At 43.6% G+C, this 26,719-nt stretch overlaps 2 protein-coding genes across 3 annotated transcripts; both read left to right on the top strand.

Moving 5' to 3' along the window:
* The first annotated feature begins 3,659 nt into the window (after positions 1–3,659).
* Positions 3,660–7,564, top strand: LOC133378230 (olfactory receptor 5G9-like). Of its 2 annotated transcripts, XM_061613022.1 has the most exons (3): positions 3,660–3,692; positions 4,094–4,140; positions 6,461–7,564. In XM_061613022.1, the coding sequence occupies exon 3, from the start codon at positions 6,491–6,493 to the stop codon at positions 7,454–7,456; it is 966 nt and encodes a 321-aa protein (XP_061469006.1). In that variant the 5' UTR covers positions 3,660–3,692; positions 4,094–4,140; positions 6,461–6,490; the 3' UTR covers positions 7,457–7,564. The 2 variants fall into 2 exon arrangements, with proteins under 2 accessions (XP_061469006.1, XP_061469005.1); XM_061613021.1 differs by lacking the exon at positions 3,660–3,692 and having other exon boundaries at positions 3,791–4,140.
* A 7,038-nt stretch (positions 7,565–14,602) lies between these two features.
* Positions 14,603–15,547, top strand: LOC133376801 (olfactory receptor 8U3-like). The gene has a single exon (XM_061609590.1). The coding sequence runs from the start codon at positions 14,603–14,605 to the stop codon at positions 15,545–15,547; it is 945 nt and encodes a 314-aa protein (XP_061465574.1).
* The last annotated feature ends 11,172 nt before the right edge of the window (positions 15,548–26,719 follow it).

Genomic DNA, 26,719 nt, shown 5'->3' on the forward strand with positions numbered 1-26,719 from the left:
ACCAAATAATATGAAACAGTTGTAATAAATATAATAAAAGTGCATGTAAAAAAGCAGCATATGAATTCCTTAAAACCAAACACTCTTAACAAAGCTAGGCATAGTCAATAGTCAATATCCATACAAAACATGTGAGAAGTTCTATACAGACATAACAAAACTTACCTAGCATAAGCTAAATACTCACAAACAACAAAAGTATAAGAGCCAGCCCCCCTGGCTCTTTATACTACTAAGCATCACATTGGTGTGTCAATTTGGAATGGGACAAATTGGTGAAGGATAGCCCCTCTTTTATGGGAATTCACCCAGCAACAGTGAGAGGGCCAATTAGCCAATCATGACACCTCTTGATGATGGAACAGTCTGAAAGTTCAGTGCAAGGACAGGCCTACTAATTTACGGCTACTCAGGCCTCCTGACCTTGGTACCAGGCAATACTGATAAGATGCAGTTACCTCCCTTTAGATCAATAGGCTGCAGCTGGATGGTATGAGATGCCCTAAATTTTCCCAGTGGAAATCATCCCAGGAATCTATGCAGGATATTCCCCACAATCCCTTTAGGCTAGGCTAGGCTTCTTGACAACATGGACCAGCACTGACTGTCTAGGATTCCAGGCAACAGTATTTTCTAGAAATTGAATGTTGGACCTTTGCATGCAAAGCATGTGCCCTACCACTGAGCTACAACACTTCCTCTGTTAAAAAATGATCTTTTAAAATTGTTCTTTTCATTGCACTAATGAATACACAGAATACTAGGGCAGATCTACACCATTCATTTCTAGCACATTCAACACACATTTGAAACACATGAATTCCACCATAGAATCATGGGACCTGTAGTTTCTAAGAGTGGTGGGAACTATAATTGTGAAGGGGAAACTATACTTCCCAGGATTCTTTAGGGGAAGTCATGTGCTTTAAATGCAAGTCAGATATGTTTTAAATGTATTGTGTGGATCTACATAATAAACTTACCTGCATCTAAATCATTTTAATTTTTTAAAATGGAAATAAGCTACAAAGTTTAGTGGGTGACCATGGGCTATGCACTATCTCTCAACCTAATCTGCACCTCAGGGTGAAAACAACAGTGGGACCATGACCACCCTAAGGAAAAAGGGCACAATTAAAATGTAGAGGAAATAATAATTTGTAAATAATAATTTACAACCATAGTGTGAAATCAGTTACATATCAAGACATAGTATGAAGAAATAGTTATATAAGCATGAGTCAAAGATATTTATTATTTCCACAACCTGTAAAGATGTTTATAGTGCAATCCTAAGTTTGTTTATTCAGAAGCAAGTCCCAATGTATTCAATGGGGCTTACTCAAACAAGGAAGTATGCACAGAACTGCAACCTCAAGTGATAAGGAACTTCACTCACCCAACCCAAAATTCAGAATCAGACCACTTTAATCTGTCTTGCAACTGTTTATACTTGTTTTTATGGTTATTGGATTTTAAAGGGATTTATTTCTTGTTGTGAGCTTCCTTGATTTCCAGCCAGCAGCCCTACCTCACAGGGTTGTTGGAAAGACTCCCTACACACACACACACACTGAAGATGTAAAAATCCATAAACCCCATATAATAGTTTGTCAAAACCAGTTGGTCATGGCAGAACATTTTCTAAATCAAAATCAGTGCTAGTTTCCTACATAATAAAAGCAGTGACATCTAAGTAAGTCCTGCTTAATTGCTTTAAAAATAGGATTGGAAGGGGAGAGATTTACAACACAAACAATTCTTTGCTAGGTTCACTCAAAAATCCCATTAATTTACAGCACAATCCTAACCATGTCTACTCAAAAGTAAGTCCTATTGAATTCAGTGGGGTTTACTCTGGGTATGTGGGATTAGCATTGCAGCTTTACTCCCAGTAAAGTGAGTATTGGATTAAAGCTTCATATTGGTAAGGTTTTCAAAACAATGCCCTCTTCAATAGCCCAGGGAAATTTACATTTGTGACCCCTGCACACAAGAGAGTAAAAGACTGAAAGCTATATGCTTACTCAATTTATTATATTGTCAGATAAGCAGGAAAAAATAACAATTCTGGCTTTGCCAGGGAGTCTAGCTACTCTCTGGTGGTCAACAGATTCTTTGTCAATCACAACCCTGACTTTGCTTATTGTCTACAAACCTGAAAGGGCAGGGTTAAAGCAGCCAGCTATGAGCTCATTTAATGGAAGTTGCAGGGAGTGGCTGATATTTTGGTGTATTATCTTGTGAATCAGTCCACCTAAAAACTTATTAAAAAAGAAAGAAAACTGAGCATCCAGAGATTAAGGTGACTCACCCAGAGACCCAGAGAGAACCCCCAAAATCTGGAGTCTCTGGGCAAAAACTGGAGACCTGGTAACCCTACTACCAATTGGGCAGTACCTGTGGTGACACTACCAACAAGGCCACGCCTGGTGATTGTAGATTCTGAGATGGTTGTTACTGGGGTAGGCACTGCTTTAGATACTTGGGCCCCAAACCTTTTAGAGCTAGTACTAACACCATGAATTGGACCTAGTAGCTTACTGGAAGCCAGTGCAGTGCTTTCAGGATGAGTGACACAAGGTCTCTTTGGGGTGCCCCACTCCAACCTCTCTGCTACCTCATTCCTTCCCCTCCCAGTAAACAGCAATGACTTACCTGCCAGGAGGATAGATATCTGTATCTGTGCCTCACCCCATCCCAATGCCCTTGACTGCAAAGGAGTCCATGTTACTCTGATTATATTAATGTGGGAGAGATTGACTATGACACTTCCAATAGATCCATAGCCTGAATACTTTGGAGTTAGAACATTCTCTATTCCATTTCAGTGGTGGAGCTGAGCTAAACTAGTCAATCAAGCATCCTTGCCCTTGTTCACGAACTCTTTGTCCGATTAGCAGCTATAGAAAGATAAGGTGAAAGCTGAGAGATACAATGGATAAATTTTGGCATCACCCCCTCTAATGAATGTTGGCTATTATGAGTGGAGACTACCATTATGGGATCCTACTGGGAGAAAGGGTGGGATATAATAATAATAATAATAATAATAATAATAATAATAATAATAATAATAATACTTAGACTCTGGTGGGCTAATTTTGCTGTTTAATAAAAGAAATATGGGATAAAGTTGCAACTGTTTGGCACCAAGAAATGTCATCAATGTCAGGAATGGATCTGGGTTGGGGCAGGGGGTTCCCTGGTTGGGACAGGGCAGATCCTTGGGGCCATGGGGCAGATCAGGAGGGCTGTGCGCAACTCTATTATTTAGTTTTTTATAATGGTTTATATTTGTTGGTTTCATGAGGAATTACATTTTACTTTTATTGTATTTTTTATTATTCCTATTACTGCACACTGTCCTGGGAACTGTTTGAATGAAGGGCAGTTTAGACTTTTTAAAATCAATCAGTTAATTAATTAAATTCTCTCTCTCACTCACACATTCTCTCTGTGGAATTCTGCTCCACAGTGGCATTTCATCCCATGTGAACGTCAACCAGGATCCCATTTTCCATTAAGAGGCAAAGTTATTACTTAACTGCCTGTGGGTCACTTTAGATTCTAGGAGACTTTAGAAGGCATTAAAGTCTGAAAAAGGTAGGCAGGGACCGAGATTGGGTCAGCTGCTTATCTAACACCAACCAATCAGAAATGGTCCAGAGGAAAATGCAAGATAGTCTCATGTAAATTCACATCAATGTTCTAGTTTTGCTAAGAATTCTGAAAGAGGAAGAGTGCAGTATGAAGACCAGGCAAGAGCAGAGCAGTTGGGGAGGGGATATTAAGGGCCAAGTGCAGCTAGGAAGATTAGTGAAGAAGGATATAGAGCAAAGCTCCTTATGGTACCACTATAGCACCAATAATCATGAGGCTGGCAATCATTTTAAGGACTCTTTTGTAGCCTATTTTAATTTTGGGGGGAGAAAACATTATTGAAATTCATCAGATAACCTACCAGATCACCAATTTTCCTACCAGATACGCTGTTGCCTCAGAAAAGCTACTGAGAAAAATCATTTATAGTGTCACTGGTCTGTCTGCTCCTGATTCTGTCTCTGTGTCTCTCTCTCTGCAATGGCAACAGATACCACAGGCTTCTATCCAGAAGCTGCACAGAGTTTGTTTCCAACGGTATGTAAAAGTATTCAAAAGTATGCCTTATGCTGTGCTTGTTCCTGCTGCTGTAGTACTGTGAGAAATGAAAGAAATTATCTGCATGAAATCTTTGGCAATTCATAGCACAAGTGTAAATATTTCCAAAGTATGTGCGTTGATAAAATGTCTTAAATCCTATAGATACTTACTCAGAAGTAGGAATGGGGAAATCTGTTAATTTCAATTTGTCATTTTCCAATCTGAAATTCAATCTCCACATTTCCACATCAGTTGGCAATTTTGTTTTTTTTTAAGTCCTCATGAAAAGTCATCAGCATGTTAGTGTGAATTCCTCCTGAAACATCCCTTTTTGTATGCAGTGTTGCCTAATATACACTTTCTTCAAAGCATGTATTCCCTAATACAGTGGTTCTCTATTCCCCCCCCCCCCAGTCCACAGACCTCTTCCAAATTGCTGAGTGTCTTAGCAGGCCGCTTAATGAATTTTCTGCCAGTTGTAGCAGCTGTAATATGTGGTGCTTGATAACTTGTATTTGCTTGGCTTCTTTTATTTCTTGTATTCCAGTTGTAAGTGCTCTTTACAGATATGCTATGGACTACATGAATGAAGCTTGCTGGCCACTAGTGGTCCACAGACCACACTTGGGAACTCCAGCCTTAACATTTATATTTTCCCTGCTAGAATGCATTTCTGTATATCATGTTTATTAATATATATATTTTAATACAAACTTTACTATAAGCATTTTTGTACACATTACTTGGCTGGGGAACTGTATTGCAAAATTTGCAAATTTTGAAGGATGGCTGAGTTTCTGCATATTGTTTAGCTTGGTTCCCCTTTAAATGTGAACTGAATTGAATGTCTTTTGCATATTGTTTTGGTAAGTGCAAATTAGCTAGGTTCACCTTTAAAGGTGAACTGCATTGAATTTCTTTTGCATCCCTACTCAGAAGTCCTTTTGTTTTCAACGGGATTTACTTCCAAGTGAGGATGCTTGGGATTGCAACCTTAGGCTACAGCGGAATGAAATGTGTGAGAAGGTTCTGGTGCAAACTTTTGAAATTTGAATTGGCTTGCAAAGTTTCTTATTGATATTCTCTTCATTTGGATTCTTCCTTCAACACTCACAATTAGAGATAGTGCTGGATTGGTTAGCTTTTTAAAATAGAGGTATGCCTGCAGCAGTATAAATGTAAGGTCATGCCAGAAACAGTTCATGAGTCTGAGCCCTCACACAGCTTCTAATATAGCCAACTCACTGCACAAATTGTCAGCGTCTTCCCATAGCATCCATGCCAGGGGTGGGGAACCTTTGGCCCCTCAGATGTTGTTGGACTACAATTCCATCACTCTTGACCATTGGCCATGCTGGTTGGGGCTGATGGGAGTTGAAATTCCAACAAAATCTGGAGGGCCTTATGGGGCCTTATGGGGCGGTACACTGTGCAGATGTACTCCCCAGGCCCCATCTCCAGTGATGCAGATAGGTAACTTTAAACTTGGACTTTATGTGTTTTACAAGAGCCTCCTCTTTAGACAGTGATGTGTATTACTTCATTTCTTTAAAATGTGGCAAGCCAATCCTGCTGCATTTGGGGGACCTCTTGCTCATTCTGCTGACTATGTGGTGCTTCCCTTGCTCTTGACCTGGATACTGCCGATGGGAATGGGACCCTGTCAGCATATAACACCTCTGCTCAGGGATTTGCACTATTTGCTGGCAAAGTTCAGAGTGTTATTATAGGTATATAAAGACCTTAACCTCTTGGGATCAGTGTAAATGCAGGACCCCCTTACCCTATGTTCCCACTCGACCACTTCTATATGCAGAACTGGCACTGTTACAGGTGCCACCTAATACTTGGTCCACACTTTCTTCTTTTTAGTGTGGCAACACTTACACTTTGGAACTCTCTGCCTATTGTCATCAGGCAGGTGCCTGGGCTGTACTATTTTTGACCCCTGCTGAAAGCAATTCTATTTCGGCAAGCCTATCCAGACATGTAGATGATAATGAGTTTTAATCTTTGTTTTAGTCCCCTGCTATTTTAATTGGTTTTTGACAGTTTTATTAAACATTTTGATGTTTCTTGTAAACTGGTTTTCTTACAATCAAGTGGTAAATAAAAGGAAGCACAAAACTTCCTTCCAGTATTGGAACATCAGATGCTGCTGGGAAGCTCACAAAGAAGGAATGAGGAGGAAGGTCGTTGAATGTCTATTTCAGCAGCACCTGATAAACCATATGTATAATGGCCATCCTCCATGTTGATGCATTGCTGTACAAAGAAACTATCGTTTTATCTGTGCCACACTTTTATTTTTTTGCAGATCTGGATAAAACAACAACACCTGGGTATAATGTCTGAAGAAAACGCCACCACTGTGATCAAGGAGTTTGTATTTGTAGGATTAACAAGCAACCCTACGCTGCAGACCATTCTCTTTTTTGTGTTCCTGGCTATTTATATGACCACCTTGGTTGAAAATCTGGGAATGATTGCCTTAATAAGGGCCAGTCCCCGCCTCCATACCCCAATGTACTTCTTTCTCAGCAGCCTGTCTTTCCTGGATGTATGCTTCTCTTCTGTGTTTGCTCCAAAGGCATTAGTGGATTTTCCAGCAGAGAAAAAGTCCATTTCCTTTATTGGGTGTGCAATGCAAATGTACTTTTTTGTAGGTCTAGGGAGTGCAGAGTGCTTTCTCTTGGCTGCAATGGCATATGATCGTTATGTGGCTATCTGTAAACCACTTCTGTATCCCGTCCTCATGTCTCCTAGAGTCTGCTTTCTTTTGGTGGTGGGGTCGTATATTCTTGGGCTTCTACATTCTCTCCTTCATACAATCTTCACCTTCAGACTGTCATTCTGTAGGACTAATGTGATCAACCATTTTTTCTGTGATATCACTGCACTTTTATCAATTTCCTCTTCTGATATCTATATCAATGAACTGCTGATCTTTTACGTAGCTGGTCTTGTAGAAGTAACCACGATACTGAGTGTCGTGGTTTCTTATACCTATATTCTTACCAACATTGTGATGAGGATCGGCTCAGCTGCAGGGAGGCTCAAGGCCTTCTCCACTTGCACCTCACACCTCACTGTCGTTACCATCTTCCACGGGGCCATTCTCATATTACACTTCCGGCCAAACTTGAGCAGTGGATCCTTTGTTCAAGATATAACTGACAAAATACTTTCAGTGTTCTACACAATTATCATTCCATTGCTGAACCCTTTGATTTACAGCCTGAGAAACAAGGAGGTAAAGGGCGCCCTGGGAGGTTTTTGGAGGAAGGTGTGTCACAAAATAATTAGGTCATGAAACTTAGGTCAGGAATTGGATGTGGTGTTATTAAATCTATAAGATTTGAAATGAAAGAAAGATGAATCCATCAGAATACCTCTGGCCTCTATGTACTAATTTGGTGAGGGGAGAGGGTAGTGTTGCAAGTACCCTATTGTCCATTTTATTCCAGGTTGAATGAATGGAACATACTCTGCCATGAATTATACACTATGCATGCTAAAATATGGATTTCTACCACTATATCTACAACTATTCTCTTCTGCATAATTATGATTAATATAATGAGGAATATTGCATGGTTTCCACATGTCCTAAGCTAGGGATGAGGAATCTGTAGTCCATTCAGGTGTGGTTGAGCTCCATCTCCCATCAGCTGCTTGATCTGGCATGATGGGGCTTACAGTCCAACAACATCTGAAGGGCCACAGGTGCAGTACTCCTGACCTAGATCTTAAAGCTGTGAGAAGCGATCCTGTTCTGTCAGCTTGGAACAGGAACCTTGTGGTGTTGTTCAGATCTCTTGAGGAGATTCATTTGAAGATTAATTAGTTTCAAAAGTAGCTCTAAGAAAATTAGATGTAAGAAGCTCAAGTTTGGGCCTGGCTTCCAGCCTTGAACCCAAGCATTTTGATCTCTATATAGCTCAGGAAGGGGAATGGCACGGGAGTTGGAAAGATTAAAATAGGTCCTCTTTATTTTTACATCGCAGCTCACACCATCCCATTCCCCCTTCCCGGATATTTAATACAAGCTGTTAAGGTCTTTCAACAAGCAAATTCCCCCTTCTCTCTGGCCCTTCCTTCAGATTCTCCCCTGCCCCCAACTCATACATCAGCATCCTCCACATTCTGGAACTCTTGACAGGCTGTTTGGGAGGGTGTGGCTTTAATTTACAAACTTCCTTCTGCATATCTGGAGAGACCCCGTGCATGTTGGAACCACTCCCTTAATTTTGGGTGGCTGCATTTTGCTTCCCAGTTGATATCTTCAGCCGCTGAAAGAGGTTTGCTCTTGTTCAGGGTTCCAGACAGTAGTGCTGTTCAGGCCTTGTTGGGAGTGAGGAGTTTCAGGAAAGGGGGGCATCTTGTTTTCTCTCCTCACCCCAGGCTTTCCCCTGTTGTGCTATATTATATAGCTCTAGATACCTGCCAGTCCCCAACCTGAACATTGTATGTCTTTATAGTGGGGGACAGGGCAGCCAAAATAGGGAAGTGGGGAGTGGGGGGGGGAATAGGCAAAATGCTTTAGGAATGCTGCTGACCTTGTCTTTTACAAAATAGTAACTTACAAAACAATACAAACCCCCATTGTGCTGGGCTGGGTTTTGGGGAGGGGTTGGATTGGGCAGCGTTGTCCCTCCATCAGTCTTGCCCGTCTCCCACTGACTGCTGACTGCAGTGTGATGCCAGCATCACGCCACTGGCACAGAGCTCCCTCTTCCACCACCAAATGCTCAGGCAGGTGGAAGTGCCAATGGTGGGACTCCCACGAGTGACAGTCAGCTTCTGCCCCAGCCATGATGCACAGCAGGACTGTGGCTGTGGCCTTGCCACTCTGTATACCCCCACCAGGCTAGAGGAGAGAGAGAGTTAGGATTGCTCCTTTAGTCTGTCTAGCGGCTAAATGCAATCTTGGGGGGGAGGGAGAGAAATCTGTTGACTACCAGCCACACATAAAGAATATGAAATAGCCAACCATTTCACTGCACCCAGAAGGCTTAAGAAGGCTTTCCCTGAAGTGTGACCCAGTTATTTCCCCTATATTTTCCAGAGGGTACTATTCTTAAATTGCTCCTTTTTAAAAAACAAGCTGCCATTCTTTAAAAAAAAATCAAGGCGGGCATGAAACACAGCTCTAGGATGGGTGGTGTACACTTTTGCCACACTCTCGCTACAGGGCAGAGGGGTAGGCCAATGTGGTACCCTCCAGATGTTATTAGACTACAACTTCCATCAGCCCCATCCAGCATGGCCACTGGTGAGGGATGATGGGAGTTGTAGTCCAACAACATTTGGAGAGCACCACATTGGATATCCCTGGTTTCTATGGTAATGCTCTATGATAGCACAGATATGACAAATGTGTAGCATTCATGCAGACTTGTCAGATACTTTTGTACCCCAGGTACACACTGTTCATTGTGTACTTTACACATAAATAGACCTACAGGAATGGCCTTCTAGGACATTGTCACAGATTTTAATTTGTACAACATCCCCAAATTTCAGCCAGTTACCACTTACCATTTTCCTTCTGGAAGTGAAAAATCATTGGGTCCAAAAATACCCCAGAAATTATGTTGTTACTCAATATATATGGGGAAGGGGCAACCTCAGCAAAAGTCTGCCTCCTCTGAATAAGTGTTTGGCTCAAGGTGTTTTGGTATTCCCAAGTCCAATTGTGGTGACAACACAGGAAAAAATGGTCTCTGGGGGATAAAGTTGCATAATCCTGCCATTGGAAATCTCATTGGGGTCCAAATATACACTAAGGTCAGCCAGTGTGGTTTTTTAATCCTCTGGATGAAGGCTAGCCTCACCTGCCTACCTCACTTGTTCCTCTTAAGCTCACCAAGGCCACCACCCCCAGCTACCGCACCGCCACCCAGCCCCTCACTGCCTCACCTAGCCCATCTCCCTGCTGCCCCCTCACCTAGCCTGCTCTACAGCCTCATCTTGCCTCACCAAGCTCCCAGCCACCAACTTGCCTAGCCTCACCTAGCTAAGCCCCACCACCACCGCTTTACCCAGTGCCCCCACTGCCTCATCTAACCCCCTTCTGCCTTACCTTACTGAGCCCCCTGCCACCTCACCAAGCCCCCCACCACCTCACCTAGCTTCACTCACCTGCCAACCTTCCTCCCTCTCCCGCTTGCTGACCTACCACTGCTCCCACCATGGCTCCACAGCATTTAGAAGGCTGTTGTGACTTCATTGTGTTTGTATTATAGAATTACCTCAGGAACTTAGCTTTAATTGTTAGAGGAGACTTACAGGCTCAATGGCCTCCTATCAGCTGCAGTAGTGGATTTTCTGCTTTGACATCCCTTTCAGTTCTCTGATGCTGTGACTCTCTGACCCTCTTTACTAGGAATGGGTGAGAAATTCAATTCAGTTTCCATTTAAAGCCAAACTTCTCAAATCTGCACTTTCCAAAACAATATGAGAACTGAAACACAGCCATCCTTCAACATTTGCACTTATCTGAATTTTGTGATGCAGTTTTCCAACTAAGTAATGTTTGGGAAAATGCCTGTATTGGAGGAAAGTGTGCATAAAACGAATATATTAGTGAACATAACAAACAAATATGCATTACATTAGGAGAAATTTCTTGAGAAAATGTGTACATCGGTGAAAACTGCATACAAAACAATGTGTTTAGTAAGAGAAATTCTCACTAACATGCTGGAGAACTTTCATGAGGATTTTAAAAAAAATCACACATTGCTGCAGAAATGAGGAGAAGCGAATTTAAGATTGGAAAAATAAGAGACTGAGAGAACTGAAGCTGACAGATCCTTCCCTCCTCTTTACAGACTACTACTGCCCGAGGTATGACAATTGAGCTTGTAGGGTATGGCCTCTGTCGTAGCACCCCGGTTGTGCAATCACTGACATCAGGACACTCAGTTGGACTCCTTTCAGTCCAATTACAGCTCTGTTCAGGTAGCCATTACGTCAGGGCACTCCTTGAAAGAACAGGAAATGGTTCTGGCCGTGTGTAATTATTTCTGTACTGATATATTACTGCCAATTTATAGTATTTGTTTTAGTGTCCAAATTGTTGCACGTGAGCTGCTTTGGGATGACCATTGATTTTGGAAGGTAGCAAACAAGTTGTCATAATAAGAATGATGATGTGATTTTGGTTGCTATGTTTTAAATAAAGTTTTTTTAGCCCCTTGAGGACTGATTGGGGATAGAAAAGTGGGATATAAACATTAAATAAAAAATCTTTATCAGGAGCTATATTGTAGGTAGCTCTTCAATGGCCTGGCCAGGGAAACTGAACTGGGCCAGATGTAACATGGGGCTGTTGGACTCTCAACAAAGGTGGCCACTGCAATCCTTAGGGGAAGTGGTGTCTGGAGGGCTTCTCTGGCTGGCTGGGAGTGAAAAGCTTGGCAGCTGCAATCCCAGGGACTACCTGGGGAGAAGCTCTGTGACCGGAAGAAGACAAAGGAGGCGAATGTCACAAGATGCTGAAGGAAACGGCATAATTCATTCACTAAAGCACTCTAGTATTATATCTGAACAACAAAGAGACTTGTGGCACCTTAAAAACTAACAAATGTATTATGACAAGCTTTCATGGACCACAGTTCACGTCATCAGATGGATGAAGGAGTTCTCCTGAGTTGCAAGAAGGAAGGTCTTGTAACTAGTGCATAGTGTTAAATGGATTTGTCTGCTCCCCACCGCCACCCCCAATGAGCAGGCTTCTCTGATCTGACACAATGACTGAGAAGGAAGGGCAGTTTGTGTCTGAAAGAAGCCAAGGTCCAACTGTCTATGCTCTGAGGGGTCTAGGACCCTAGGACTGTGGCTAGTGGTAAGCCAGGCAGAAGACTTCCCTGGTTAGTGGGGGATGATGACTTTGCTACCATGAATTTCACTCAGCTTGGTGAAGATGCAGGAGGAGGTTTGGAGAGGCAGCAAGCCTCTCATGAAGGCTGAGTAGCTCTTAAAACAACAGAGTTTTTCATAGGGATGGACCAATTGCCTCTCCCACCTATTTCAGGAGGATGATATTGTGACTTATTGGGTGACGTTTGAAACAGTTGTTGAGGTGGCTTAATGGCTCAAACCACAGTGAGCTATGAGTGCCCTATTCTTGATAGGAACAGCATGGGTAGTATATCATCCCCTATCAGCTATGGATGCTTTAGTCTCCAATAAAGTCAGGAAGGTGATTTTAGATAACTACCAAATACCTGAATAAGCTTCTAGACAAAAGTTTAAGGGGCAAGTTTGGGTAAAGACCAAGACACCCACAGAAACAGGTTCAGCATTGGGTGGATCAGTCTAGAAATGGCTGAAGTCAACCAGCCTAAATGGAGAGGCTGTGATGGAGAAGGTAGTCATAAGGAATGTTCAAATAAGAATGCTCAAAAAAAGTAATCTCCCTCTCCCTGTCTCTCTCTCTCTCTCAGCATTCACAATGACACTTGCAATTTTGACACAATTTTGGTTTGACCCAAGTGGAGTTTACACATAAAACCAAACTCATTTTGAATTGGCCCCAAATTCAGTGAGATTCAGACTGAATTTGGAATGGTGGGATTGGCAAACTCATTTGTTGTAGAGCACACCCACTCAATGAATTTTGAAAGCAATGCTTCTCAAACCACTTTGAACATTAAGAAGGTACAAGGGGAGGCATAATAATGGGTTTAGTCTGTTGCCAGAGATTATAGATGACCTCAGCCTTATGCTAGAGCATTCCTATATCCCTAGACCTACCTTACATCTGCCAGTAAGATGTCACATTTAATTAAGTATATTTAGGCTTCCTGTAAAACCTAACCACTGGGACACATACATTTAATGTATATCCACCCATGAAAGTTTTGTTTTGTTTTGTCTCTGTTTCTCCCCAGTTACATGTCTGGTGTTTATATTACTATCAGCTCATTTGGAGATTCTCTAAGGATCAAAACTGCTCTAGAAATCATTGGGGGCAGATTACTAGAGGGACAAAGACACACATATAAATAGCTAGATACCTGTCAAGGGGAGTTCAGAATGCGTGAAAGAACAAGACAATGAAAGCACAGGTAGGTTGAGCAACTGAGTACTTTAACCAAGAACCAACTCACATGACATTGTTGTACAAGGGGATAATTTCCATGTAAGAAAAGAAATGGTGTACAAAATGTATATCCTGCCATGCCTGAGGAGTCCTGGGGAGAGTGTCAATTCTTCCATGAGGTGGGAAAACAGAAGTGTCTCAGCATGGCTAGTGGTGTCAAAATGGACCCTGGTCCATTCTTTGCCCACAATAGTGTCCACCTTTCTTCCAGGAAGGGTGTATTTTACCTCTCTGTAGAAAAAGTGCCAAGTGTCCCTCTGCCCTTCATAGCTATATTTATTTGGGCACTTCAGAAGTGTATCTTAATTTGTCTGTGCTAGATCTTAATGCCTTAACATTTTTGATATACGGATGTAGACAGTGGCAGCCAGAGGGGCTGCACACATTCCCTAACACTGTGCCTCACTGCTGGGAGGGAGAGGGGGAGGGGCAATATTATGCAGCAGTAAGTCCAGTTTTGGCACCAACTCTACACTCAGCAGGTTGCTGCAGCCATATTAGTCTCTTCAGTGGACCTGGAGGACCATTACAGACTGTGGGGAGGGGCAGCAGCTCTTCCTTGACCTCCCATCATGGTGCCATTGTGGCTTACTAGGGAGGGGCAAGGTGGCAGGGAGGTTAGTGTCATACAAATACACTGGCAAGAGCACCACACAGGATTGGCTTCGCTGATGTGTGTGGACTGTGTTGACCTCCCCCCCACCTCACTCTTTTCCTTCTCCTCCGGGTAAGCCACAGTACACTGATGACGGGAGGTCAGGTAAGCATCACCACCCCTCCCCATTGAATGGTATTGCTGTATGATGCATGTGTGCTTAAATATTGCCCTGTTGTGTCCTATGGTGATTATATGCACCTTATTCTAAAGGGAAAATGTAGAAATTTGTTTGCCAAATGGGCAGCATCTCAGGTGGTCACTGTGCTGTAGGAGGCAGAATTTAGGCTATCCGTACTCAGCCATGGGATTTATCTGATAGGGTAGCCAAAAAACATTGTCTGAACCTAGCCAAACTCTTAGCACTGGGGTTGCTGTCAAACAGATAAGGAACAAATGAAATATAAAGTTCCCTTATAATGGAAACACATAACATTTTTCTAACCATAATTTCAGGTGGTGATGACACTGTGATTGCATGAGAATGTTTACCACATCAGAACTGAAAAGACAACTGCTGCATTTCTATTAAAATGCACAAGAAAGTTTTTCAAAGTACCCACCAGAAGAATTTATCACTCACATATACTGAAATAATACTACTGTACATTGTTTTCTCTTTGTCAGACAAGTGAACTGCCTTCCTGATGTAATCATGCTCTCTTCAGCCAGATGATCTGAGGGTGGAATAAATGGCAGATGCCAACCACACCCTGACCACAGTGAAGGAGTTCATTCTGTTTGGGATCACCGACCGCTCAGACCTGCAGACCCCGCTCTTTGTCATCTTCCTCCTGGTCTACATTATCACTGTGATGGGGAATCTGGGGATCATCATTTTAATCAGGACTGACAGCCACCTCCATACCCCCATGTATTTCTTTCTCAGCCACTTGGCCTTTGTTGATCTCTGTTATTCCTCCGTTATTGCCCCTAAGATGCTGTCAAACTTCTTAGCAGCTAAGAAAACAATTTCGTACTATGCATGTGCAGCACAGCTGGGCTGCTTCCTCACTTTCATGATCACAGAGTGTTTCCTCCTGGCGGTGATGGCGTACGACCGCTACGTGGCCATCTGTAACCCGCTGCTTTACAGGACCATCATGTCCCAGAGAGTCTGCATCCAGTTAGCGGCTGGCCCTTACACATACAGCTTTTGTGTTGCCTTGTTCCACACAATAGTTACATTTCGTTTGTCCTTCTGCTCTGCTAACGTGATCAACCATTTCTACTGTGATGACCTCCCACTGCTAGCCCTTTCCTGTTCCGACACCAGCACCAAACAGATACTGATCTATGCTTTTGCTGGTTTTGACATGATATGCTCCCTCCTCATTGTTCTCATCTCTTACGTGTTTATCCTCTCAGCCATCTTGAGAATGAGCTCAGCTCAGGGCCGACACAAAGCCTTCTCTACTTGTGCTTCTCACTTGACAGCTGTCACCATCTTCTATGGAACCCTGATTTTTATGTATTTGCAGCCGAGTACTAACCACTCTCTAGCAACAGATAAAATTGCTTCTGTTTTCTACACACTGGTGATCCCTATGCTGAACCCCCTGATCTACAGCCTGAGAAACAAAGAGGTGAAGGATGCTCTAAAGAGAACAGCAGAAAAATTTGTGATTGTCCACTGATGGGTATTTGGGGAGGGGGGGAGAGAGTTGATTTCTAATGTATATTATTCCAAGCAAGGAATGGAAGGTATTGTGGGTATGCCTGGAGCAAGTCTTCATCTATGTTCAAATTCTAGGTAGATAGGAGACAGCAAAGCTGAGTTTACCAGCAAATCATATGGTAGTGGAAGACTTGCAATGTTACCTCCCCCTGCTGGTCTCATCATTTACTGCAATTGCATCTTCATCTGCTGCTGTTCTAGCTCTAGGTGGGAACCAGCATGCAATTGCAGGATGAATTGTTATTACCCAGTCCGAAACAGTGAAGGAGACAGAAGTAGAAATAGTGGGCAAAAAGAGGCAGTGCTAGTGGCAACATGGGAGAACAAGACTGAAAAGCCTCAGCATAGGGACAGATAAACCAGTCTATTTTTGGTCCATGTCCTTCTACATGTGTTCACTCAGAAGTCCATTTCTTTCCATTTTCATATAAAAATCTGCATGAAATTGACCATGAGATGTGTATAAACTGACATTTTTAATGCATTGTGATTAAATTGTGATTTAATGCATTGTCTTCTGAAATGAGAACATTTAGAGTGTGAAATGGGATCAGTCCAGGAGGTGCAGATTAGGGCAGAATTTGCAAATGCTGAATTCCTCACACATCCCTACAACCAGCATTTCATTCACTGGTATGCCTGATGGTCCAGGTTTGAAGATGAGCACTGAGAATGACTGAAGAGCATGAATTTCAGAGGGAAAGCAACTACAGGGAAATGATGTAATAGCCTCTTCTCCACCTCCCAGTACCTTATGGGATCCCTGCGTATCGGAGAAAGGGAATCAGGACTTCATTACATATGGCTGCAGCCTACTGGGTAGTTTTGCACCCTTAGTTCATGGCTGCTGTTGGTTTTATTTAGTTGAGTTTGGTAAGATTACTTCACACATTCTCCTTTAAGAATTTTTATCTCTCTGGATTCTCATTATCACTCAACTGCATGTCAACTGAAGGCACTTTGAAGTTTTAATCTATAGCCATTGGGTGATATTCCTGCTAGTTGTTTACATTTTATCAGTGGCTTGGGTCCTAAAATGGCAACTCAAAGAAGGAAAGGTTCTAGTTTTCTGCTCTCCCCGAAGCCATCATTGCCCTCCCAAAGCTTCCTGGGGAGTCAGGAGTTGCCCTGAACAATGTGGGATGGCGCTGAGGGCTTGCCGGGGGCAGGAGGAATTGCCTTAAATTGGGTGGATTGTCACCTAAATGTGCCCAAGTTCTCAAATGTGTTTTGAGGCCAGGATGAATGTGTGGTAAATACCCTTTCGTACAGGGGAATTACTGATAGCTGTGTGCTGTGATTACTTGCAGAGTTACTCCATATCCCAGGGATGGAGAACTTGTTGTCCTCCAGATCTTGCTGCTCTCCAACTCCCATCAACCCCAGCCAGCATGACCAATGGTCAGGGATGATGGAAGATGCAGTCCAACAGTATCTGGAGGTCCACAGATTCCCCATCCCTGCCATATCCTATGTACTGCTAACATGAACAGAGTGCAAGTTGATTCAGGGGGTTCTATTAACCTCCCATTTAAATCCTGGTGAAATCCCGTGCCAGATCTGCTGTAAAGTTGCACCGTTGATAACTGCAACTGGATTGAAGAGGTGTAGCATATAATGTAAATGTACTCATCTGTTGTGCTACCCACATCTCACCCACAGCTCTGTCTGGCTTTGGCTTCTCTACCAGCATATCACTGTGGACAGATAGGCTTTTGCTGGTGTATACGAGGTTTTCCACCAGCATATTTGTCATGACAGTGACGTATCTGATTTTCAGCCAAATCCTATCTTTTCTTAAAGATTTTCTTCTGTATGGGATTTTGCCCTTAGGACCCAAGGCATTCTGATTTGGAAAAGTACATTATTTTAACAAACATGTATTAAAATATTATTCCGTTATAAATTATTACTGTTTTTGTCTAATTGTCTACCTGCATTATTAGATACGTTAGACCAGGGGCTCAAGCCATATAAATCATTCAGTTATTGTCAATATGATCCCAATCTTATGCTGCAGACGATCACCTAGCACTAAGGTCACAGTAACATTGAGGCAAAAGCTAGTAAATACATTGATTCAAATACTTAATTCAGTTTCTGCAATTTCCCTTCATTTCCTAATGAATTCTTTCATATCTCTTTCTTTCCTTGGAGAAGATATTTCTTAATATTTCATAGAAGTTAGTGACAGTCAGCTGACTCCAATAGAACTTGAAACAACAAGAGGTTTTACCAGCTGCAAAAGTAAATGACGTGACCAGTCATATCATATCAGAGATTCAAACAACACTGGAAGCAGGAATACCTTGGCCTTTTATGGGACTACAATAATCAAAGAATGTAAAAACAACCCTCTAGCTAGATGGAGACCAGTGTAGTCCAGCAAAATCCAAAACATCTGGCAAGCACCAGGTTGGAGAAGGCTGGACTCTAGGGGTGGCATCCGATGAGGTAATACTGTTGGCGCAAGGATCTCCATCTGTGCAACAGAACATCCCCTCCCTCTCCTCTCCTCTTCCCATGTAACCCTGGAGGGGTTGGGGAATTGCCAGCACAGAGTTAGAGGGTATGCAGGTGGGCAGGGACAGGAGAGAAAGGAGAAATTCTATTGTACAGCCAGAAGAAGGGAGGTTGGGGAACACAAGAACTGGTTGGGACCCATCTCTCTGCCTGGGTGAAGGCCTTTGCTGGAGATTTTGCATTGATAGAGGTGTCTGCAGCAGCAGCAGTGGTGGTGGTGGTAGAGGTGGCAGCGGCAACCCCAAGAGCAACAGGCTGGTATACTGCATAACATGTCAAACAACTGAACATCAAAAATAAAAATGTATGTAAAGAGAAAAAAAGGCATGAGGTCAAAGGGAAGATGGGAAGGGGGTGGGCGGAGGGATCATACTGTTCTATTGTCATAATGTGAAAACCCGAATAAACTATACATATTTTTAAAAGAATCTTGGCCAGCACTTCAAAGCGGTATCATTTAGTGCCCATCTGATGGGATCTGCACTGGCTGGCTGTATATTACCAAGCCAAGGTCATGATGCTATGTTTAACATATAAAGCCCTCCATGACTTGGGACTCAGGTACTTTTTTATTACTTTATTTGTATAGTTTTTCAAAAATACAACCATAAATGATGAAAACAATATGAGCAGCAGCAAAGCAAGCAAATTATACAAAACAACAAACACTATAACAAATGAGGCCTGATTTGAGGAGGAGGCTCAGAAAAGAAAAAGGAATAGGTGAAAAGAGTTGGGGATCCTGACAGGAGAAAACTTAGCTACATCCAAGGGGGAAATCACTGAATGATAGGAATAGGATAAGGAAAAAGAAATGGTATAGGGGTCAAGGAAATCATAAATGTTTCTAAATAAATTCATACTTGGATGGAAGAAGAGACATAAGCTGCTGATCATAAGAACATAAGAACATAAGAGCCTGCTGGATCAGGCCAGTGGCCCATCTAGTCCAGCATCCTGTTCTCACAGTGGCCAACCAGGGGCCTGGGGGAAGCCCGCAAGCAGGACAAGAACACTCTCCCCTCCTGAGGCTTCCGGCAACTGGTTTTCAGAAGCATGCTGCCTCTGACTAGGGTGGCAGAGCACAGCCATCACGGCTAGTAGCCATTGATAGTCCTGTCCTCCATGAATTTGTCTAATCTTCTTTTAAAGCCGTCCAAGCTGGTGGCCATTACTGCATCTTGTGGGAGCAAATTCCATAGTTTAACTATGCGCTGAGTAAAGAAGTACTCCCTTTTGTCTGTCCTGAATCTTCCAACATTCAGCTTCTTTGAATGTCCACGAGTTCTAGTATTATGAGAGAGGGAGAAGAACTTTTTCTCTATCCACTGTCTCAACGCCATGCATAATTTTATACACTTCTATCATGTCTCCTCTGCCCCGCCTTTTCTCTAAACTAAAAAGCCCCAAATGCTGCAACCTTTCCTCGTAAGGGAGTCGCTCCATCCCCTTGATCATTCTGGTTGCCCTCTTCTGAACCTTTTCCAACTCTAGAATATCCTTTTTGAGATGAGGCGACCAGAACTGTACACAGTATTCCAAATGCGGCCGCACCATAGATTTATACAACGGCATGATGATATCGGCTGTTTTATTTTCAATACCTTTCCTAATTATCGCTAGCATGGAATTTGCCTTTTTCACAGCTGCCGCACACTGGGTCGACATTTTCATCGTGCTGTCCACTACAACCCCAAGGTCTCTCTCCTGGTCGGTCACCGCCAGTTCAGACCCCATGAGCGTATATGTGAAATTCAGATTTTTTGCTCCAATATGCATAATTTTACACTTATTTATATTGAATTGCATTTGCCATTTTTCTGCCCATTCACTCAGTTTGGAGAGGTCTTTTTGGAGCTCTTCGCAATCCCTTTTTGTTTTAACAACCCTGAACAATTTAGTGTCATCAGCAAACTTGGCCACTTCACTGCTCACTCCTAATTCTAGGTCATTAATGAACAAGTTGAAAAGTACAGATCCCAATACCGATCCTTGAGGGACTCCACTTTCTACAGCCCTCCATTGGGAGAACTGTCCGTTGATTCCTACTCTCTGCTTTCTGCTTCTTAACCAATTTCTTATCCACAAGAGGACCTCTCCTCTTATTCCATGACTGCTAAGCTTCCTCAGAAGTCTTTGGTGAGGTACCTTGTCAAACACTTTTTGAAAGTCTAAGTACACTATGTCCACTGGATCACCTCTATCTATATGCTTGTTGACACTCTCAAAGAATTCTAATAGGTTACTGAGACAGGACTTTCCCTTGCAGAAGCCATGCTGGCTCTGCTTCAGCAAGGCTTGTTCTTCTATGTGCTTAGTGAATCTAGCTTTAATAATACTTTCTACCAGTTTTCCAGGGACAGAAGTTAAGCTAACTGGCCTGTAATTTCCGGGATCCCCTCTGGATCCCTTTTTGAAGATTGGCGTTACATTTGCCACTTTCCAATCCTCAGGCACGGAGGAGGACCCAAGGGACAAGTTACATATTTTAGTTAGCAGATCAGCAATTTCACATTTGAGTTCTTTGAGAACTCTCGGGTGGATGCCATAGTTCAGGTTCAGGGATCTGCCCTATATCTTCCACTGTGAAGACAGATGCAAAGAATTCATTTAGCTTCTCTGCAATCTCCTTATCGTTCTTTAGTACACCTTTGACTCCCTTATCATCCAAGGGTCCAATTGTCTCCCTAGATGGTCTCCTGCTTTGAATGTATTTATAGAATTTTTTGTTGTTGGTTTTTATGTTCTTAGCAATGTGCTCCTCAAATTCTTTTTTAGCATCCCTTATTGTCTTCTTGCATTTCTTTTGCCAGAGTTTGTGTTCTTTTTTATTTTCTTCATTTGGACAAGACTTCCATTTTTTGAAGGAAGACTTTTTGCCTCTAAGAGCTTCCTTGACTTTGCTCGTTAACCATGCTGGCATCTTCTTGGCCCTGGCGGTACCTTTTCTGATCTGCGGTATGCACTCCAGTTGAGCTTCTAATATAGTGTTTTTAAACAACTTCCAAGCATTTTCGAGTGATGTGACCCTCTGGACTTTGTTTTTCAGCTTTCTTTTTACCAATCCCCTCATTTTTGTGAAGTTTCCTCTTTTGAAGTCAAATGTGACCGTGTTGGATTTTCTTGGCAATTGGCCAGTTACATGTATATTTAATTTAATAGCACTGTGGTCACTGCTCCCAATCGGTTCAACAACACTTACATCTTGCACCAGGTCCCGGTCCCCACTGAGGATTAAGTCCAGGGTTGCCGTCCCTCTGGTCGGTTCCATGACCAACTGGTCTAGGGAATAGTCATTTAGAATATCTAGAAACTTTGCTTCTTTGTCATGACTGGAACACATATGCAGCCAGTCTATGTCCGGGTAGTTGAAGTCACCCATTACTACCACATTTCCTAGTTTGGATGCTTCCTCAATTTCATATCTCATCTCAAGGTCTCCCTGAGCATTTTGATCAGGGGGACGATAGATCGTTCCCAGTATTAAGTCCCTCCTGGGGCATGGTATCACCACCCACAACAATTCTGTGGAGGAGTCTGCCTCTTTTGGGGTTTCGAGCTTGCTGGATTCAATGCCTTCTTTCACGTATAGAGCGACTCCGCCACCAATACGTCCTTCCCTGTCCTTCCGATATAGTTTATATCCAGGGATAACCGTATCCCACTGTTTTTCTCCATTCCACCAGGTCTCCGTTATGCTCACTATATCCATGCTCTCCTCTAAGACCAAGCACTCCAGTTCTCCCATCTTGGTTCGCAGGCTCCTAGCATTAGCGTACAGGCACTTGTAAGCAGTGTCTCTCATTCACGTGAATGACAAATGTCTATCATATAGCTGCGGTCCTCAGATTCAGCATCACCCCGTAGCACTTTCCACTGGTGGGTAACTTTCAGCACAATATGGTTATTGATGGAACATGTCTCCCTATACCAACTGCCCCAAGTCCTGAGGTCAAAAGTGAGGGCCCTATTAGTGGTATTGACCAATAAAAAGGTTTTGAAATTAATAAAAATAAATTTGACACAGATTTCTAGGATGAATAATGAGATAAATATAATTAATTTTCTAGGTTAGATTCTCTGTAGAAACAGTATTAACACAGAAAATAAGCGAAGTAAGAACACCAACAAACATACAAATATGTAATTCTCCATCTTTGGAGATGGCAGGTGTTGCCACCACTCACCATACGCTCAGAGGCACATGTTACCAATTTTTTCCAAACTACACAGGAAGTGGATTAGATTGTGAAAGACCAACCCAAATTATGTTTGCATTTTTACAAATTTGTAGGGCAGTCCAATATCTCAGAGAGGAGGTCAGCTCTCCTTCTTTCCTGGTGCATTCGCTATTGCTGTCCAATTTCCCTGGTTTTTAAAGTTTGATAGAAATATCTGTTGGCTATAGGTACGTTCTTAAACCGCAAGGTTTTTTGCCTATTAGTGAATTTATCATGGTTTATCATGGCTTTCAGTTGGTGAATTCCCTGTGATCTACCTATTATAAAAACAGGTTCCAGATAGATACATACATTAATTATGATGATCTATTAATACTCTAGTGGTTTTTATAGAGAAAATGTTTACAAAGAGATAATTCCTCTGGCACTAAGCCTTATTAGTTTATGGAAACAATTCTTATTCACAGCTGTCCTTTATTTAGCTTTAGGAGCTGGCCTTCCTAATGGTGACAACAATTACGCCCTTAACAGATAATGCAATTGGAGGTCTTTCTCTGTTTGACAGAGAAAAGGGTGCTTTGGAAACCAGGTAGATGAAGGTTCAGGTGTCACCCTACCATTAGAGTGAGACTGCCACCTCAGGTGGCAGATGATAAGAGAGGGCATTCCTCCTGGCACACTCCCTGGGCTGATTGGCTCCCCCACTTGGTCACTCTCTCCAATTGTATCATGGAAAACACTCATAGGAAAGGCAGGCACATTTCAGGAGGCATGCATTGTTCTGCTTTTGTGATGTGTGCTGATCCTATTGCTGCTTCATTACAGCTTTTGTTTGAGTGGGTAGCGAGCAGGCACCAGGCAGAGAAAGGAACAAATGGTAGCAAAGTGTTGGAGGGCAGAGCTATGCTCTTCATGTGTCCTGTCCAGCACTTCCTAAGTTAACCTGCAGACAATGTTGACCCATTGGTAATACTGAAGGAAGATTCAGCTGCCAGTCTGGCTAGCTTCTGTATATAGAATGAGGATGGGGGTGTGCTCTTGCTTGGAAGTTTGGGTGATGGTGGCCAGGGAGAGGGCATTCTCTGTTGCAACCCCTAAGCTGTGGAACTCCCTCCCCATCGTGGTGCATCTGGTAACTTCATTTGCATGAAGGGTGTATTGTTGTTGTTGTTGTTGTTCTTAACAACAACAACAACAACAACAATTTATTTATTTATTTATTATTTTATTATACTTGTATACCGCCCCATAGCCAAAGCTCTCTGGGCGGTTTACAGTAACTAAAAACATTAAAACAAATACAATTTAAAATAATAATAATAATAATAATAATAATAATAATAATAATAATAATAATAATAATAATAATAATAATAGCTGTTGTAACATACACATTGTTATCCTCTGCCTGTTCTACCATTGAGGACATTCTTATTTTATTTTACTTTATTTTATTTATGAAATTTATTAGTCGCCCATCTGGCTGGTTGTCCAGCCACTCTGGGCGACGTACAAGATAAAAAAACAATACATTAAAACGTTAAAATTTAAAACCATAACAGTAAAAACCTAACCCACCCCAAAAGCCTGCCTGAAGAGCCAGGTCTTCAAGGCCCGGCGGAAGCTCATCATAGAAGGGGCATGGCGGAGATCATTTGGGAGAGAGTTCCACAGGGTGGGGGCCACTATTGAAAAAGCCCTCTCTCTAGTCCTCACCAGTCTAGCTGTTTTAACCGGTGGGATCGAGAGAAGGTCTTCTGAGGCTGATCTTGTTGAGCGGCATCCCTGACGATGCTGGAGGCGCTCCTTCAGATAGACTGGGCTAAAACCGTGTAGGGTTTTAAAGGTCAAAACCAACACCTTGAATTGGGCCCGGTAAACAACCGGTAGCCGGTGCAACTCCTTCAGCACTGGAGTGATGTGATCTTGCTGGCGGCTGCCTTTAATCAGACGAGCCGCCGCATTCTGTACCAGTTGCAGCTTCCGGACCATTTTCAAGGGTAACCCCACATAGAGCGCATTACAGTAGTCTAGGCGAGAGGTGACCAGGGCATGTACTACCGGTGGGAGCAGATGGTTGGGAAGGTAGGGGTGCAGCCTCCGTATCAGATGGAGTTGATACAGTGCCGCCCAGCTCACAGCTGAGACTTGAGCCTCCATGGACAGCTGGGAGTCAAGAATGACCCCCAGGCTGCGGACCTGGTCTTTCAGGGGCAATCGTAACCCATTGAGCACCAGGTCCACATCCCCCAGCCTTCCCTTGTCTCTCACAAACAGTACCTCAGTTTTGTCAGGGTTCAGCTTCAGCTTATTCCTTCCCATCCAGCCACTCACCGACTCCAGGCACTTGGACAGGGTTTCTAAAGCCAACCTCAGTGAAGATTTAAATGAGGGATAGAGCTGCATGTCATCCGCATACTGATGACATTGCAGCCCAAATGTCCTGATGATTGCTCCAGCGGCTTTATATAGATGTTGAACAGCATCGGGGAGAGGATGGAACCCTGTGGCACCCCACAAGTGAGAGGCCAAGGATCCGAGACCTCATCCTCCAATGCCACTTTTTGGTACCTACCAGAGAGGAAGGAATGGAACCACTGCAATACAGTGCCCCCCATGCCTAACCTCTTCAGGTGGTCTAGGAGGATAACGTGGTCAACGGTATCGAAAGCCGCTGAGAGATCAAGGAGGACAAGGAAGGTGCATTCACCCCTATCCCACGCCCTCCTCATATCATCTACCAAGGCGACCAAGGCTGTTTCAGTCCCATGTCCAGGCCTGAAGCCCAATTGAAATGGATCCAGATAATCCGCTTCCTCCAAGTGCGCTTGCAACTGCTTTGCCACCACCCGCTCAACCGCCTTGCCTAAGAATGGCAAATTTGAGACTGGGCGAAAGTTGTTCAGATCTTGGGGATCCAAGGAGGGCTTCTTTAAGATTGGTTTTATTACTGCCTCCTTGAGCGCTGATGGCATTACTCCCTCTTCAAGAGATGTATTTACCACCATCTTGATCCCCTCACCCAGTCTATCTTTGCAGCTCATAATGAGCCACAATGGGCAAGGATCGAGTAAGCAAGTGGTTGGCTTTAAGGTTGAAAGCACCTTGTCCACTTCATCAGATGGAAGAAGCTGGAACCGATCCCACACCACCAGAGCACCACTGGTCACCTCTGGCTCGCTCACTGTGTCCACAGCGCATGGAATAGCACTCTTAATATGATCAATTTTCTCCGCAAAGTGTTTAGCAAACTCGTCACAGGAGGCCTTAGCATGTTCCATTGGTTCTGGCGCAACTGGACCCACCAGGCTCCAGACCACTTGGAACAGTCTCCTGGAACAGCACTCTGCAGATGCAATAGAGGCAGCATAAAAATCTTTTTTTGCTGCCCTTATTGCCACATGATAGGCTGCCGCAGCCGCTCTAACATGTGTCCGATCGTCGTCAGAGCGAGATTTCCGCCACCGGCGCTCTAGCCGTCTCACCTCCTGCCTCAGAATTCGCAACCATGGGGTGAACCACGGTGCCGTCTGAGCTCTATTCAGGGGAGACGGCATTTCGGAGCCACCCGGTCTAATGCCCCGGCGATTCCGGCATTCCACCCCTCCACCAGGGTCTCAGCCGAGTGGCTGTGTGCATGCTCCAAAGAGTCCCCAAGCGCATTCAGGAATCCATCAGGATCCATCAGACGCCTGGGGTGGACCATCTTAATAGGTCCTCCACCCCCACGGAGGGTTTGTGGCACTGAAAAGTCCATCCTCACCAAGTAGTGGTCTGACCATGACAAGGGGGTGATGGATGTACCCCCAATTTTCAGATCACTCCCCTCCTCTCCCGAGACAAACACAAGGTCAAGTGCATGACTGGCTACATGGGTGGGCCCCATTGTAATAAGTTGCAGCTCCCAGGAAGCCATGGTTTCCATGAAGTCCCGAGGCGCCCCAGTAAGGATGGCCTCTGAATGTACATTGAAGTCCCCCAATACCAGCAGGCTTGGGGACTGTACACGCACAGCTGAGACCACCTCCAGCACCTCGGCCAGGGAGTCCGTCGTGCAGCGGGGTGGACGGTACATGAGCAGAATCCCTAGACTGCCCTTTGGGCCCAACCTCCAGTACATGCAGTCTGCCACCTTGGTCTCACAGAGAGGAGGTCTGGTGAGAACCAGGGACCTTCGGTAAATAACCGCCACTCCCCCTCCCCGACTCCCGACCCTCGGCTGCTGTGCATACGAGAACCCAGCTGGACACATGGCTGCAAGGATAGGAGCAGCAGCCTCATCCAGCCAGGTTTCCGTAATACATGCCATGTCCGCGCCCTCATCCAATATCATATCATGGATGAGGGATGTTTTTTGGGCAACAGACCTGGCATTGCACAGCAGCAGTCAAAGGCCAGAGTATGGAGTCAAGCATCCCCCAGCTGTC

This window comes from Rhineura floridana, chromosome 2 (genome assembly GCF_030035675.1).
Source record: "Rhineura floridana isolate rRhiFlo1 chromosome 2, rRhiFlo1.hap2, whole genome shotgun sequence".
Taxonomy (NCBI): Eukaryota; Metazoa; Chordata; class Lepidosauria; order Squamata; family Rhineuridae; genus Rhineura; species Rhineura floridana.